General features: G+C 34.3%; 1 protein-coding gene across 2 annotated transcripts in view; it reads right to left on the bottom strand.

Moving 5' to 3' along the window:
* LOC124357058 (PR domain zinc finger protein 15-like) overlaps positions 1-18048 on the bottom strand; it is an 84646-nt gene that overhangs the window by 36138 nt on the left and 30460 nt on the right. For both annotated transcript variants that reach the window (XM_046808459.1, XM_046808460.1), the window contains 3 exons: positions 13076-13170; positions 7652-7756; positions 1702-1881 (listed from right to left, as the gene is read on the bottom strand). In XM_046808459.1, the coding sequence (XP_046664415.1) occupies positions 1702-1881; positions 7652-7756; positions 13076-13170 (380 nt within the window). The remainder of the gene's footprint in view (positions 1-1701; positions 1882-7651; positions 7757-13075; positions 13171-18048) is intronic.

Here is an 18048-nt window from a genome sequence, read left to right as displayed (position 1 = left end):
GGGACGGACGTTTGCTCAAAGTACACGGCAGTATATGGCCGCATTTATGCAGACGCACGTCAAACGCGCGTTCCCCACTCCAAGCCGCAGTGCAGCCAACCGCCTGCACTCATGTTGTCTGCACTGTGGTAGTTCTGCCAGGCTGTCATTTTGTCTTGTCTGACCACTTTGTCTTATGTTGCGCGTAGTTTAGTGTATAATGGAGGGAATTAATACAGAGTTATTAATTGATGAAGTTAAGAAGAGAGAAGCGATTTGGAATTCTTCTTCGGAGACTTACAAGGACCGAGTACTGAAGAAAAACCAGTGGTCACAACTATGTTCTATCTTCTGCTCTAATTTCGAAGACCAGACTCCTAAAGAAAAGGCTGCAACCTGTAAGTTCTAATATGTCAGGTGTAGACTGCAATTTTAGTGAGAATGACTTTAATTAAAATACTTGGAAGAAATTTAACTATAACTGACTTAATAGTAATATTGAATTAAATAAGAGAATAAAAATGGTAATTTTATTAATTATTGCCACCTTAAATCTCTATAAAATAATAATATTATTGTGGTAGCACTGCTACCCCCACCATCAATCTTTTGCATACGCACGACAGAAAATTCAAAACGCACGATATAAAACTGAAACGCACGTTACAAAATTTACGGTCCGTTTTTTTAACGTCCGTACGAAAACGCATGCATAAAAGGGTTCTTAGATGTAGGCAACTAGTCATGATCTTGTAAAAAACGAATGGGTAAATCCCAAATTCTCATAGTGTCATCCATCACCAATCTATTACACACACAGTAAAACACGGAAGTACAACAAAGCGACAGACACTTTGGCACGAAAAGTACAAGAATGCGGCGCACAAACTGAACGGGCGGCGAGAATCTGTAGTCACGTTATCTACTAGATCGCTCGACTTTGACCTCTGTCTAAGGATGGGGAGGGGTTTGCGATAAGACAATTCCTGTTTTATATTTACGAAATATACTGTGCTATGACAAACTAAGCCACTATTATACTATTATGGGCCCTACACTACTGGGAGGAAAAGACAAGCCCTTTCTAATGACTCGGGAGTAAAAAAAACCAGTTTATACATAGATTTAGTTTTTCCCATCTAACTTTTTTGTTCTTGTAAATAGAAAAAAATGTATAAGAAGTAATTTGTTCTGAATAAAATTGTGTATACTCTGTGAATTTGACATTATTTTGTAGCTCCAGTAGTTTCTAAGTGACGGACAGTAGAACTTAAAAATTATTTTTTCTAAAAAAATTTTTTTACACATATTACAATGATATTAATCTGAAATAATGGTAAGGCACCAAATATTATATTTATTCTTATTCTATAGTTCATAAGGAAAACAAAAATATATAATGTTGCTAGGTTATCACTCAGATAATATTTTCTAAAAATAAGTTTAACGATAACGGCAATTTACCCAAAAACGGCCTGCCACTGAGACCACAAATGACCGCCACTTATAGGGTTAATAGTGAAATGTAAAATATTTAAGGGTCATCACACTCCATCCTGAAGCTATTGTTAATAAAATATGTTCCATAACAGATTACTTGATGCAGATCAAACTTTCTAAGCATCATATCTTGACAGAAATGGAACACACAAGACTAGTTTAATGGACCTACCATAATTATATTATACTTATTGCCATTGTGGCATTAACAAGGATACTCACTGTTACAAGATTTTTATCACACAAGCTGCACTGATACAATGGTTTGTTCAAATGTGTTTTCATATGATTTTCATGGTTCTCTTTGCTTGTAAACTGTTTGTCACAGAATGTACAGGGAATCTGTGCTCTTGGTTTATGGAGCTTCACGTGCTTCAAAAGATTTCCTTTCTGGCGGAAAACCTGGAATAAGCAATTCTTACAAAGAGTCTATTCAAATGGAGTAAACCGCATATCATACAGTACACACCCTAAACATATTTAGACACTTTTTCTATTATTTTACTAAAGAAAAACTCACAATTATCCAATAATTTGTGTATTTTACCACGAGGCCTTTCGACATCATTGTTTATTCACACCTGATGATGACATCTTCGATGTCGAAAGGCCTCGTGGTAAAATACACAAATTATTGGATAATTGTGAGTTTTTCTTTAGTAAAATAATAGAAAATTTATATTCCAATAAGAAGAGCTCCTCCTACTTCATATTTAGACACATTTGAATAGGAAGTGAATTCTTCTAGAGTAGCTCATCTGAAGTTCTAGTTTACCAAAATTACACTTAAAAATAACTTCAATTATTTTTATTTAAATTATTATGTGAAATGATTATTAGGGACTTCATCTGGTTAAAATATTCTTTTTATTACTCTTTTTAACACAACTGAAATGTATTTATCTTAACAACTCTTCAGAATAAGATAAGAAATGTAACAGATGACAATGGTAGTCAACTTTGATGTAAGTGAAATGAGTATCGCGTTGTACCAATAAACATGTTTCAAATTAAAACCTCTCTCCACAGAACTTTGTTAACACTTGGCTAAGGTATGCTTGATATGATGCAATTTAAACTATGAAGACCAATACTAAACATGACCAACTTCCTGGAACTTTCTAGTAAAGTGAAAAATGTAAGGAAGTAATGTACTACTTAATGGGAGAATCTATAGATTGGCACTGATAGATTACTTTATACAGTTATACAGGATTAAAGATCTGTCATCAAAAGGTCCTACGGAGGGTTTACTATTCACATGATAAATACATTTTCAATATGGTGTAATGTTTGGGGGGACTGGTAAATGCAGTATATTTTTATAAAGTGCCCATTGTTCATACATTTTTAATATTGTCCATCATTGACAACCTTGGAGAAAAACCTTTGTATCAATTATTATGCTGAACTTCAGTAAAGCTTTTGACTGCCTGGGACATGATCTAATAATGAATAAACTAGACAAATTGGCCATAAAAGATCGAGTTGGATCTGGATTCAAGAGCTGTCTCGAGGGAAGAACACAAATTTTTGAACTGAGACAAACATAATTTGGGGCAAGGCAAGAGGTAAAGTCCAAGCCCTTCCCAACTAATCGAGGGGTATCTCAAGGCTTTGTATTGGGACTTGTTCTTATTATTTTACTGACAAATAATATTCCATAGTATCTTGAAGAAAACTATTGATGTTCGCTGTTGATTCAACCTTGCTGCTAGCCAAGAAGCAAGAAGGATTAGCAAGTTACTCATTAGTTGCACTTAACTTGGCCTATTAATTCTGCTACAAAAATGACTTAGCTGTGAATGCTATTAAAAGTAAACAACTAATATTACATTAGTTGTCTTCAAAGGCAGAAGACATGAAATTCTAAACATACTATATGTGGAGAACAAAGAAGAAACAAAATTCCTAAGAATCACAATAGATGGGACCAACATGTTGATTCTCTTTGCAGAAAACTAAACACCAATTAATATGTCTTAAAAATTTAAACATATAACCCATGAAGACACAGCTAAGGTGGCTTATTATTCACTCTTTGAATCTAATCTCCATTCTTACTTAGGAAGGGACGTCTACAGGAAATCTCTATCGAGTTCCACTGCTACAAAAGCAAACCATTCAAATCCTTTCAGGCATTAGCTTCATTAACAGCTGCAGAGATGAATTTCCAAAACTAAACATCATGATAGTACTGTAATTGTACTTTATATCCAAGAAGTGATACTGCACGTAGACCAAAACGTAATGCAATAAGGAATCGGACATACAGCTGTGACACCAGACACGCCTCCAGATGGATGCAGCTGCCTCTCCACCACAGCTCATTCTATGAGAAGAAACTCATATATAGAGCGAAAGAAACGCATCCTACTTCCAGAGAGGATCTGAAGAAAAAACGAAAAATGTCTTATAAATCATTCATTGTACTCACTGGATGAATTCTACTCTATGGAGTGAATACTTACACTTGAAGACTACAAACTTAGAACATTTTTAATTGTCGTAATATTTAAATTTGGTCACCACAAATTTTGTGCCAGGTGACTTCCGAAAATATGACACTTTCATGGCCAATGTGCATACGTTAAATAATTCGATAGATATTATTGTTATGACTGAAATATGGATTTATAAAGAGGAAGTATCACATTATAAAATTACTGGTTTTAAATCATTTTACAAAACAAACGAGCAGTATAGATCAGGAAGCGTAATTGTTTACATTAAAGATGATATTTTAGTTTGAGATAGGGGGTTAACCATTGAATCAGCTGGTATGTTTGTTTTAGAAATATTATGTTTAACTTACTTAGCTTGTACAGGTTATACAGTTTCTCTGTAAACAATGTTTTATTTGATTTAGAAAAAATCATTCCAAATTTAAGTTGTAATGTAATTTATGTAGGCGATATCAATCTAGATATTTTGGTTAATAATAACATAAGCAGCAGTTATCAGTCACTTATGAATAATAACGGATTCTTATGTTTGATTGATAAGTTTACCAGAGAAAATAATGATTCTGCTTCCTGTATTGATCACCTTTTTATACGATTCAAAAACTCCAATTTGTTTAGGGCTGCAATATTTAATGTTGACATAATGGATCATTTTTTAATAGGCCTCGTTGCAAATTTTGAGAACGAAACAAAACAATGTCCATAAGGATGTCATATTAACCAAGAAAATTCTGGATTTTGAAAGCTTAAAAAATCAACTTAGTGATTTAACGATTTGGAATAATGTATTACAAAGTACTGATGTAAATGAGGCATTGAATGAGTTTTATGAAATTCTCTATAAGCACATTGAGGACCACAGTCAGATTAAATTTTATAGACCTGGAGTGGTGAGAGCAAAAATGAGAAGTCCTTGAATAAATGAACGAATAATAAAGAAAATTCAAATAAGAAATGAACTGGCAATCATGAACAAAAGTAGGCCGTATAACACACATTTAAAAAAATATTACACATGCTTTAAAGAAAAACTAGACAATGAAATTGTGGAAATAAAAAATAATTATTATAGGCGCTTATTCGAATTGCAAGAGGGAAATATTGCTGGTCAGTGGAAGTTAATAAATAGTTTTACAGATAAGAAGGATCAACAAGTGATAGCCCAAATAACAGATGAACAGGGTAACACAGTATCTGATCCGATAACAATGGCGCAGATGTTCAATGAATACTTCGTATCTGCAACGGGCAAAGTCGAGTCAGGCCTACCTGGGGGTAATGGTCTTGATACTTCTGGTTTTTACAATTGGCACAATTCTTTATTCTTAAAGCCAGTTTTTAGCGAAGAGGTGTCAAAAATAATTAATAATTTAAAAAATGAAAAAAGTGAACTGGATGCGATTTTCTTTCTGTACAACTTATAAAAAGTGTTGGATTCGTTATAGCAGATATAGCAGGTTATAGCAGCATTAATAAATTTGAGTTTTGGCAGTGGTGTTTTCCCAAGTAAACTGAAAGAGTCAATTGTTGTGCCCATTCATAAGAAAGGCTCGAAAGACTTAATTCAACATTACAGACCAATCGCTCTTTTATCTGTAATATCCAAGATTATAGAGAAATGCATGAAAGACAGATTGATTGACTTTTTAAACAATAAACTGTTCTTTAGTCCTAATCAGTATGATCAAAGGGAAAAACACAGAAGGAGCTATATTAACATTTGTAGAACAAATTTACATTAGTTTTAATAATAACTATAAAGCAGCTGGAGTTTTTATTGATTTTTGTAAGGCATTTTATGACCTGGTTAACCATAAGATTTTATTTAAAAAATTGGAACTCTTAGGAGTAAGAGGTAACACTTTAAACTGGTTTGCAGGCTACCTTGAAAATCGAGAACAGAAAGTTAAAATATCAAATGCATTCATTGACGCAAAGATTGTTAATATAGGAGTCCCCCAAGACTCGGTTCTTGGTCCAACGTTGTTTCTAATTTTCATAAATGACTTGCTGAGATTACCATTAAATGGAAAAATCATAGGGTTTGCTGATGATATTGCGATTAGATATTCTGAAAAACAATGGGAAAACATCTGGAATCATATTAGAGAAGATTTGATAAAAGTCAGGAAGTGGTGTGAAAACAACAGAATGGTCTTGAATACCTCTAAGACTAAGTTTATAAATTTTGACTTAAAAGGATACCTATTCAATAATGTGTTAAAATTTCATAGGTTAGATTGTCAAGCCATTTCAAACAGCAATTGTGAAATTATCGATCAAGTTGAACAAATTAAATATTTAGGAATAAACATTGATGAAAAACTGAGCTGGAAACCGCATATAAACAGCATTCAAGTAGGTTTAAGAAGAAATATCAAAAGTTTTTATTTTTTAAGGAAATTTATTGATGATAAATTAATGAGAACACTTTATTTTGCACTAATTAAGTCTAAATTGAATTATGGTATAGAAAATTGGGGAGCTGCTGACAATATAACCATACAACCGTTGAATGTAACACAAAACCACTTTGTAAGAATAATTGCAAAAAGGAAAAGATATGAATCTGCATTACCTATTTATAAATATCTAAGAATATTACCACTAAAATGTTTATTTTTACTCAAAGTATTAAAAATGTTCTATGACAAAAGTGGAAACAGGAACGACAGAGTTTACCAAAGAACAAGAGGTGACATACTGGGGCTGTTCATGAGACCAAAGGTAAATAAGTCAATTTAAAAAAAAGTTTTTCTTTTTTGGGTCCAAAATTTTTTAATCTTTTGCCTTTTTAAATAAAAAATGTAAAAATAGAAACAAATTTGAGAATAAATTGAAAAGTTGGCTTTTAAATTGTATTAATATTGATAACTTTTTTCAAATTTTAGTTTAGGAATTTGTACAATTTTATATTAAAAGGTTTTAATTTGTAAATTTATAACTAAAAAATGTTATGTTTAAAATAAATGTTAACTGTGGGGTGTGCACACTGCAGATTAAGCGCACAATGTACTTGTTAAGATTCAATTGGTCATTATACAATTAAGTACAACTTTCAGTTGAGCTAGCCACGCTTACTGGATACTGTGGCTAGTAATTCCTACCAGTACTGATGTCAATTTTTGTTAATTATATTTTCTGGAATAAAATATATTCTATATTAACGGAAGTCCACAAAAAACAGAGACTTGCTGCTGTAGCACTGTCATTTTTGGAAGACTACTACAAAAATTGAAACCAAGTCATTGATTGTATCTTAACTGGCGACGAGACAAAACACATCAACTGTAAAAAAAAAGGAAGTCGATGGATGGGGCCACAGCATTCACCCAAGAAACCGACGAAGTGTCTGCAAACGCTGCCATCAAAAAAAATCATGGCTAACGTCTTTTAAAAAGCTCAAGGGGTGATTCATGTTGATTTTCTTGCACATGGCCACACTGTCAACTCAGAGAGGTATTGCCAGCTAAACACTCAGAAAATTGACGCACAATACAAGTGTCGGGGAAAAATCTGCAAGAAACTTTTGTTTCTTCATGTCCACACTCAGTACTCATGTACACTCAGCCAAATTGTACCCAAGAGCTCTTGGATGCTCTTGGAAGGGAAGTTTTAAATCATACGCTGTACATCCCAGATTTAGCCCTGAGTGACTACCACCTTACTGATGATTTTATAAATATTCAATAATCATTATTACCAACCTTGTCACAATACTGACACATGAACGTGATGTTTGAGTGCACCACTCTGAGGTGGTTCTTGTATCGCTTCTGACTGGAGAACTGCTTCTTGCATTCAGCACATTCCTTTAACAATACAACAAGTACTGTATTAACCTGACACATCAAACACAAAGAACAAGGTGATCAACTAATAGTTATGGCGATAAAATACAGGAGGTAGTGAAAGTGTATCATTGCACACGATTTATTCATCTTGCTTGAATTGTGGATTTTAAACGAGGCACATGACAATCATGTACACAATTTTTTTCTAGAACATTAAATTTTAATATGAAGGAGCATAAAAATAATTCTTTTTTAATCCCACTGATGTTCAAATAATCAACAAAAGTCTTGTAATTATTACAGTACTGTAAATTTTGTGTAAGTATTGTATGTATTATTAATCATTTTAATATTGTTGTTAGTTATTGTGTTTTATAGCAAATATAATCAACTTCACCAAATTTTCTTTAAAAAATTATCCCATCTGTAACAATTATTACAGCCACTATTGACAGTGTACTTCACATTGTTGGTACTTTCAAAGTGCTTAGCAACAAACTCAGCTTTATGTGCAGGAGTGCAGTTATCTGACAGTACCAGATATAGAATGTACAGCAGTTGATGGACCTGCACCAGACTGAAATAAATATTAATTTAACTAACAGTTTACTGACAGTCTTGTTAAGTTTCAGGATTTTAACTTTTTCCACTTATATAGAACATGTTTTACATATTTTGCCTTTTAAAACATTTTTGTTTCTTGTAAATTACCGTTTTCAACCATAATCGTTTACTAAGCTAGAAGCAAGAGTTATGTTGGTGATGATACATTTGTTGCGGCACTTCTGGCTGTCACCATATCAGCCTCCCAAGTGCTTGAGCATAGAAATACACTTCATACTTAAAAAGCGATAGAGATAGAGGGGGACGTGTCAATTTCAAAGGAACATTAACCCTCTAAGTGGCAAGCGACGTCTGAGACGTTCTATTTACGCCGCCGTGACGTGGCAAGCGACGTCTTAGAAGTCGCTTCACATTGCCGCTCATTGCTAGGCAACCGATAATTATTTTTACGCCTAGTTTGCACAGTTGCGTTCACCACTAAATTTCAAATATATTTCATATAGTATCATCAACATCACGATGAAATAATCAATGGTACTAACTGAAATAATCCGGTACTTTGGGATTATACCAACCACACCCAGACATGAATCGTTATTTGACATTTTGCTTCTACTGATTACTAGATTAGCGTAAAACAATATTTCGTCAATATAAAACAGGAATTGTCTTATCTCAAACCCCTCCCCATCCTCAGACAGAGGTCAAAGTCGAGCGGTCTAGTAGATAACGTGATTGCAGAGTCGCGTCGCTTTGTTGTACTTCCGTGTTTTACCTCTACATTTCTCCACAAAAATTCAACAAAAACAAACATTACCAAACTAAAACTAAACTCTTTATTGAAAAAACACTCAAAACTTGTTTTTATTCTTGATCACATTCCGCCACCCAAAATGGTGCTGCCCCGCGCTGATGTCAACGAAAGAAAAACATCCCTCGAGATAGTACCTATCAGTAAAATATCAAATTCTAGAGGGGCTGATCAGATATATAAATTGAATTGTAATGGAAAGGCAATTATGTACCGTGCAAATCATGTGATGCCGCACGGCCTGCCGTAATCGGGATTCTCGAGAAAGATAAGATAACAGAGACAACAATACCGATTACAATACCTGGAAATGATTGTAAGTTTTTAATTTTGTAATTAAAGAGTTGTTTTTTCGTTCTATCATGTTTGTTTCTATAAATTTATATTTTTGTGTTCTTCATACTGGTGTGGCCGGTATAATCCCAAAGTACCAATAATCCTAAGTTTTCTCCCATGGTCTGTTTTTTTACTGAGGGAAAGGGAGGAAAAGGCAAGCAACTTCTAGCGATTCTGACTAGAAAAAGTGTTTTTTCTAGATTCAGTATTTCCCATATAACTTTTACAGTGTTGTAAATAGAAAAAATGTTATTAAAGGTTTTTTGTTTAGAATTAAACTGTGAATAAAGGTTGCATTTAACATAATCTCCTAGGAATGACATTTTTAAAGTTACAGAACGTAAATATGAAAAGTTTGGTGGAGAAAAAAACGTTTTTTTGAACATTTGTGTGGATATCATAAAAAAAGGTTAAGGTATGTAAAAAAATAACTATACTATGTTATTCTGTAGTTTATTACGAAAAAATTGATATATAACAAGCATTGCTCATATTAGAATTTGCATTTTATTTTTAAATTATAAGATAGTCCTGCTTGACTCTGAAAAATAGCCCGCCATTCCAGCAACATATTACCGCCACTTAGAGGGTTAATCAACTTTTGAGTAGTGTGTTCACAAGCAATAGAATCAATAAGCATCAAAGGCATTTAGCCTCCAAGTAAAGATCAACCACTATTCTGAGTGCTATGCAATTAACAAATTGCTAATTCGTTTAAGTGAAAATCGTGAAGGAAGCCAACGCAGCTCCACATGTTGATCTCATCTATAAGTACTAATTTATTGTACACCTTACAGATCTTGTTAAATAGTTTGAATAATTCACAAACAGTAGAAAACACTAAACCTTAAAATCAATTATTTAAGTGCCATAAAATAGAGAAAATCTCAGTTTCTTTTTTTCTATTTATAACACTGACAAGAGACACATCAGTGGATAAATAATAATAAGATAGAGCAACACAATTTCTTGACTAAGCATTTCACTAGTTTTAGCATTGATTTCTATACCAGGAACTTTACTCCATTCCACTTTCATCGTTAATCACTTTTACTTGGATAACTTACTGTTCTTTGCATTCAAAAACTAGATAACAGAAATAATCTCACAGTAAGATTTTATTCATTGTTCCAAACATTGTAAGCTTACACAGTGATATTACTGTGTCAGCGAAGATTCAATGAAAAAAGGAGACTAATGCATATAAACAGAAGAGTGATATTAGTGAGTGCTACAGTTGCATCAGAAAAATGGTATTTACTTTTCAAATGCATACATTGCTGCAATTACTTATACTATCCAAACAATATACTTTAAGTTCCACAAGACTGATCTTTATGTGCTTCACTAAATGGTGTAACAGGTCAAATTACGACATTTGAATATTCGCGGGGAATTGGCAGACTGTGACGTCAGTGAATCGGCAGACTGTGACGTCAGTGAATCGGCAGACTGTGACGTCAGTGAATCACATGTTGTTGGAATTGAGATTTATTTAATTAATAACGGAGAAATATATTAAACTTTATACGGGAACAAATTTAATTAATTAAAATGAGTTAAACATAACCAAAATTCGTGTTTTACAAAAGTACTAAATAAAATTACGCAGAAAAGCCAATTGTGGGATAAAATGACTTGCATATTGATGACGTCAGAAAGCACATGTTGCTAAAAATTTAAATAAAAAGCTTTGGAAAAATAATAAAATAAAATAGAAAAACTTAAATTGATCAATTATAGTGAACGTGATAAATTTTGACAATTATAAGAAAAGAATCAAATTATATTCAATCGTGAAGACGCTGATTTGAACGGGAGAGGGGATGAACATTGTGTGAGTCGGTATGCGTGGTTTTTAGAGGGAGAATCCTTCTTCTCTTTCTAGACTTGAAGCAAGGAGGTTGTGAACTCATGTGGATCCTCCTGGTACAGTAGTGATGAAATTAATGTGAAACTGTACTATTGTGAATTGAAGTTTTAATAAGGGATGGGATGTTGTTTTGGATTCTCAAATTATCAAAGCAAAGTAGGTGGAATTGGACAGTGTAATGTGAAATAAATTGACATCAAGGTCATTTGCTTTGTCTTTTATTGAAAATCCCATCTACAGAGAAATGTGGTAAGTAAGATAACAAACTTTAAATTAAAGTATATTGCTTTTAAAAAAACTTTTTTAATTCAAAGTGATTGATAAGAACAGTGAATGTTTTGTGAATTTTGTTATGATATAGACAATCATATTGATCGGAACTTTTAATGGAGTAATATTGAGTTTTTAACCATCATTCAACCTATTTAAAAAACCTGAGACAGATATAAACCCAGTGTTGGTGATATCAACAACATTACAGACATTGAATTTTGATAGTTATTTAATATCAACTTGGAATAATATGAGTTAGCCAACACGAAACAATTTGCATAACCAATGAGGGACAGCACACTTTGAATACCGATTGTGTGAAAATTGGGACAACAAACGGGGGCCTGGAACGTAGTAAAATCGTACAGCCAACTGCAGACTGGAATGTAGCAGAAGGGCGACCAACGTAGGGATCGTAGCAAAATGACGCAGCCAACATTGGGCAGATCTTGAGCAATGGCAATGTTATATTAATGATTTACTATTATTCACAGGGTAGAAGTGCACCACACCTTCTGTCATGTAATAGTTTTAAGTGTATAGCACACTCAATTCATTCAAATAGTTAGGTTACATATCACACGTTAATATAAATATGATTGTACTCAGTTACAGAAATATATTTATTCTGTGATTTTCTTGTTGCCATCATGCTTACCCAAATGACCAATGTAAAGATTTTTGCTTCATCCAAATCCCATAGAGTGACATAAACCATTATCGAAATCGATATTGCCTACAGAGAAATGAAACTTCATAGAAAAGTTAAAGTAGGTCAGTTAGTTCCAGAGATAATGTGTGGAAAGACACAAGTAGACAGACAGAGAGAAATAACAATTTTCCAGCTTCTCGAGTGATAAGCTTTGTAAACGCTCAGCCAATTAGAAAGCAGATCAATTAACTTGGACTCACAACCAGTTGAAAGAACTTGTACAAGTTACAGATCATGTACCATCCAGCGATTCAGAAAAGCACAAGAATCGAATTTAATACCTAACTAGTAAGTAAAATAAGTATAGCAATCATATTAACTTTAAGTGAGTACCAACCATCAAGTTGATGATTTATTTCATTATGAAAATGGATGTTATGCTATAAAACGTTGTAAGTTCAAAGATCCACAATTAACAAAAACAAAGGATTATTTGATTGAACAGATTTTTTCACTAACTAAAATATTAGTCCAAAGCCAGTAAATAATCTCCCAAGCTATTGATAATAAACTGTTTGTTTAATTTTGTTTTTCACTATAGGAAAAACTATTACATATTATCTCACTAACATATCAAACCTTTTGGAAATTAATAATAATTATCAAACTATGTTTTCCTTATTTTTGTAAATTTACCATAAAAATCAATTTAAACTAATACATTTTAATAACATATTATATGATGATAAATTAATTACACAACTACAAAATATGACAAATTTGATTTTTATAACTAAAATATAAATTTTCTCTAATTGTTTGTTATACCCAGCTCTTTTGTTCATGTATAAGTTTATGCTCCAACATGATGTCACTCCTGCTGAACTTCTTGCCACAAATAGGACACTCGTGATTTTTAGTGCCTGCAAAAGATATCAATTACTTCTCTAGATAAAATAATATGAGTACAGAATAAAAGTTACTTAGTATCAGTTGCTTTAACCCTAGTGTTGACAATCGACGACTATTCGTCTGTGACCGCCCCGCGGAGGTTGGCAATCGAGGTTGTATAGTCGTCGATAGTCACAGCGTCACTATTTAACTTATTATAGTACGTAAACTTGTCATATCAACGTGATTCGGGCACCATTGCAAACATCAGAATCTATCAAGTCATCGGACAGTTTTTTCAATAGTTGTAGCAATTGAACGGATGATGCAATCAGCTGTTTATAAAGTGAAATTTATTTTCAATTCTGTTGCTACGGCCTGGCACAGTTGTCTACTGACTGTATTGGTTATTTTGTTCATTTATTACGTTTGTTAACCGTAAATATTTATTGATTATTGCATAAAACGTGTTTATTATTATCCTGTAATGTTTTTATGTGAGTAATTTTAGTAAATAATACTAACAGTGATATATTTGTTTACTAAATTTAAATGTATATCGTAGTTTTGTTTTAGCCCAAGTCAGAAATAAAACCATTACAAACAATAAACAAACCAATTACTGATTTATTTTAACATGGTAAATGTAATTTTGTTACTTTATTCTTTCTTTTAAAAAAGATTATTTTTACTATGGCTAAAAACAATTACGTTTTTGGTTACTAAATTTCAAATTGATAGTTGCTGAAAACAGTTGCTAATAAAAATTCAGTTGGTTTTAGGCAGGTTTTCAAATTTTCACACATATTTTATGTTTCTTTGTATATATTCATGACTATTGCTAATAATACTGAAGAGCTAAGTAATATATTAAATGACCCCGTTGAAGAACTTGAAAACAACACAACTTTGACTACACAGGATGTTCAGCTTTTTGAAGTCTTAAACCCAGAGATCTCTCTTATGGAGGGCATTGAAACCAAAATACAGAATAGCTGTGACGGTGATTTGGAAACATCTATAAGTCTTGCAGCAGAAGCTGGGAATGTACTCCTTGCAACAGCAGACTGAAACAAGACTTACATATGATGACTCTAAAAAATTCGCAACTGGCCAAACAAATAATGGACTCAACCCAGCTGGGAGTACTGAGTTACCAAACACAAACTGAGAAGCTGGAAAATGAAAGAGAATTATTATTACACCGAAATGCGAAACTCGTTGAAACTATAAATCAACTGGAAAATCAACTATGCAAAGAAAAGGAACTGCGGACCCAACTTCAAACAATTTTTGAAGAACAAGATCAAGAAAAGGAAAAGGCTATCTGCGAGTATGTAAAATAAATATCTCAACTTAAGCGCACTATAGCGTGTATGAATCAAAATAATAATTACCAAGAAAGCCAAGACAAAACGGTTCAAAATAGTGTGGGAACCCAAACGGATAATGCCATTTTCCAATCCGCAAACATACCCCATTCCCTCGTAACACAATTTTTGCAATTAAAACTTCGCCAAGACCAAGTAGAACAACAAATGAAAGCAATGCAAGAAAAAATGGAAAGTCAAAAACACCTGGACACATTAACTCCCACTGAGTTTGGAAATATGAATTGCTACAACCTCAGATCAGAAATTACAACACAGCCCACAGGAGAGTTAGTTAGACAACCTCATACTAAACTGCAGAACGAAGAATTATCTGGGATCATAAAAGCACTAGAAAACACAGGACCTAAAATATCACATCCTGTCAATTCCATTGTAAAGCCTAATGTAGGAAACAAGAAGAGGAAAAACACCTACAGTGTGTCCATGCAAGTAGCAAGAGGTAAAGCTCAACACACAATGAACACAACTGCAGAGCAGAAATTGTCTTCCAACCAAAATGTGGAATTAATACAAACAGGATTAAAGCTTTGTAAAACTCCCCCATCTACAGCAATACCTACAGACACAAACGAATCTGTAGAAGAATTCTTCTCAAAGCATATTGAACATTACAAAATAATAAACACAAAAATACTTACCCCTTTTGACAAGAACTTTCATGAGAACAATCCCACAGACCAAAACACCAATGAACATGTCGATGAGCAACTCTCTACAGACCACACAAAAAACTCTCCAGAAGAAAATATTTCTTTTTTAGAACAAGGCCAACTAGAAAGAAAATTGAAATAGCAAACAATAACGCCCTCAAGTTACTGCATCAGAACACGAACCCCTTGTCTAACAGAACGAAACATCTCCAGAGGCTCTCTCCAAAGAAACCCTTAGTAATCTTCCATCAGAATATAGACCGTCTAAGCAACAAGGTTGACCGTCTAAATCACTGTCTAGCCGACTTAAAACCAGATTTCCTGGTTCTTACTGAACACAGTCTTGACAAAACATCCATGGAAAATGTAAACCTCCTAAATTACATGTTGACAAGCAATTTCAGTAGGTCATCATAAAAAAGGGGGTGTTGCCATATTCGCTCAGAAAATCCATGAAAGCAAAGTGCAAATGGTCAACCTAAGAGGCACCAGCACAGAACTCACTTGCGAAATGGCAGCAGTGAAAATAAGCCTAGGATATGGAATGTGCTTATACCTTTTGGGTGTGTATCGCCCACCAAGTGCCCCATTAGGAGAAGCTCTAAATCTTCTATCAGAGGCCATGGAAGAATTTCCTTTGGGTAGTGATGCTGTCTGCATTTTGGGAGACATCAATGTGGATGGCCTATGTTGTTCAAGAGAATTCCTTGATCTCAACGAGACACTGGCCATCTTTGACATTAAAAGATTTCATTTACCAGCGACTAGAATCACTCGAAATACCTCCTCCTCAATTGATATTGTACGTCCTAATATTGAACAAGATCTAATAGAGGTTGACATACTGAATACCCATCTTTCTGATCACACAGGCCAACTGTGCACACTCGAAATACCATCAGTCATTGAACAACAAAATATTGTCTACTGCAGAAAATTCAGTAATGGAAACTTACTGAAGCTCAAACAATTAGTTGCAGAGCAAGCATGGGAGAAGGTGTACCAGGCAGTGGGTGTGGAAGAGGCCTACTCAAATTTTCTTAACATTGTGACATCAGCTCTTGACCTCACGTGTCCTCATAAGTCTTCAAGAGCCAGACCTAAAGACAAACCTGTTGTATATAATGATGAAGCCAACGAGTTAAGAGCAAAATTTATAGAGGCCAACGAACGGTCTTTCTTGTCGGGAGGGACTGAGGACAGAAAAAAAACAGCAAGAAGAAAAAAGCAGTATGATCTCCATCTAAAAGCAATTAGACGAGAAGCCAATGAAAACCTCATAGCTGAATCTTCAAACAAAAGCAAAGCAATTTGGAGGGTAGTAAACACAGAAAGGGCCTCAAAAAATAGTTCCAAAAACTCCACATGGAAACTTAACACAGCTGAAGACACGGTTGACAATATATCGATCATAGTGGAGCGATTTAACTCTTACTTTATTGATATTGCTGAGGAAACATTGCTGTCTTCAAACCCCTCTCAAAAACCACATCTGAGAAGAATACAGTATCATGTGCATACGCCACTTGCTAATCTCCCATTAACCACACAAGACGATGTGGCTAAAATCATAAGATCCACCAGACTCTCATCATCATTTGGAATTGATGAGATTCCCTCTAAAGTGCTGAAGTTCTGTGAACAAGAGCTATGTGGGCCTCTAACACATGTGGTAAATAAGTCAATGACCCAAGGAGGGTTTCCTTCTAAGATGAAAACTACCAAGGTCTACCCCTTACACAAAAAGGGCGACACTGATGACATAAAAAACTTTAGGCCAATATCATTGGTTCCAACCTTTTCTAAGGTGGTGGAAAGAGTGGTACTGAGTTCACTTATGAACCACCTGCAAATTAACAACCTACCTATCGAAGGTCAACATGGGTTCCTTCCAGGAAGATCCACCATTACAGCACTGGTGGAAATGGTGGACTTTATGATAGACGAAATTGACAGCGGAAATACTATCATAAGTACACATCTAGATCTAAGTAAGGCATTCGACAGTCTTGATCATGATCTTATCATAGCAAAGCTTGAAGACTTCGGAATTACAAGCACTGCACTTGGTTGGTTCACAAGTTACCTCAAAGATCGAACGCAAACTGTTGAAATAAAAGAAACCACCAAAGGTGTAAATAGAAGTGTGAGATCAACGTTTTAGAAAGTGAAAAGAGGCGTACCCCAGGGCTCAGTACTGGGACCAGTGCTGTTTGCTCTCTTTACGGCGGACCTTCCAGCGCAGTTGGACGGCATCAGTCATGCTGTAATGTACGCTGATGATACAGTTTTACTCACCAGCAACAAATCATCTGAGCCCTTAGAAATCTCTAGCTTCATTTCTATCAGTGTAGCCCAAGACTATTGCATAGTGAACTATCTGGTATTCAACGAGAAGACGACTCAACTCATCTTAGGAAAAAAAAAGCAGAAGTATCCGGCCCGCCCAATGTTCAGATTGTGGACTCTACCAAGCACTTGGGCATAATTCTCGACACCTGTCTCTCATGGAATCTGCATATAGACTCACTGTGCCTTAAAATTGGTTCTGCCATTTTTGCACTTAAAAGAGTGAACTCCGTCTGTACAGAGAAAGCAGTGAAAATGTCATACCACGCTTTATTTGAATCCCATCTTAGATACGGAATCATACTTTGGGGTGAATCATCATGCCAAAACATGCAACGTGTTTTTCTAATGCAAAAGCGGGCAATAAGAGTTATGACAGGACTCCCACCTAGAGAAGGCTGCAAGGAAAGATTTCGAGATCTACAGATATTCACTGTTTTCTCCCTGTACATATATGAGGTTATGCTTTATGCCTCTCAACAGAACCTGACCAGAAATATGGATATCCACAATCACC

Source organism: Homalodisca vitripennis, chromosome 3 (assembly GCF_021130785.1).
Source record: "Homalodisca vitripennis isolate AUS2020 chromosome 3, UT_GWSS_2.1, whole genome shotgun sequence".
Taxonomy (NCBI): Eukaryota; Metazoa; Arthropoda; class Insecta; order Hemiptera; family Cicadellidae; genus Homalodisca; species Homalodisca vitripennis.
This window is presented reverse-complemented; position numbering and strand designations above follow the sequence as displayed.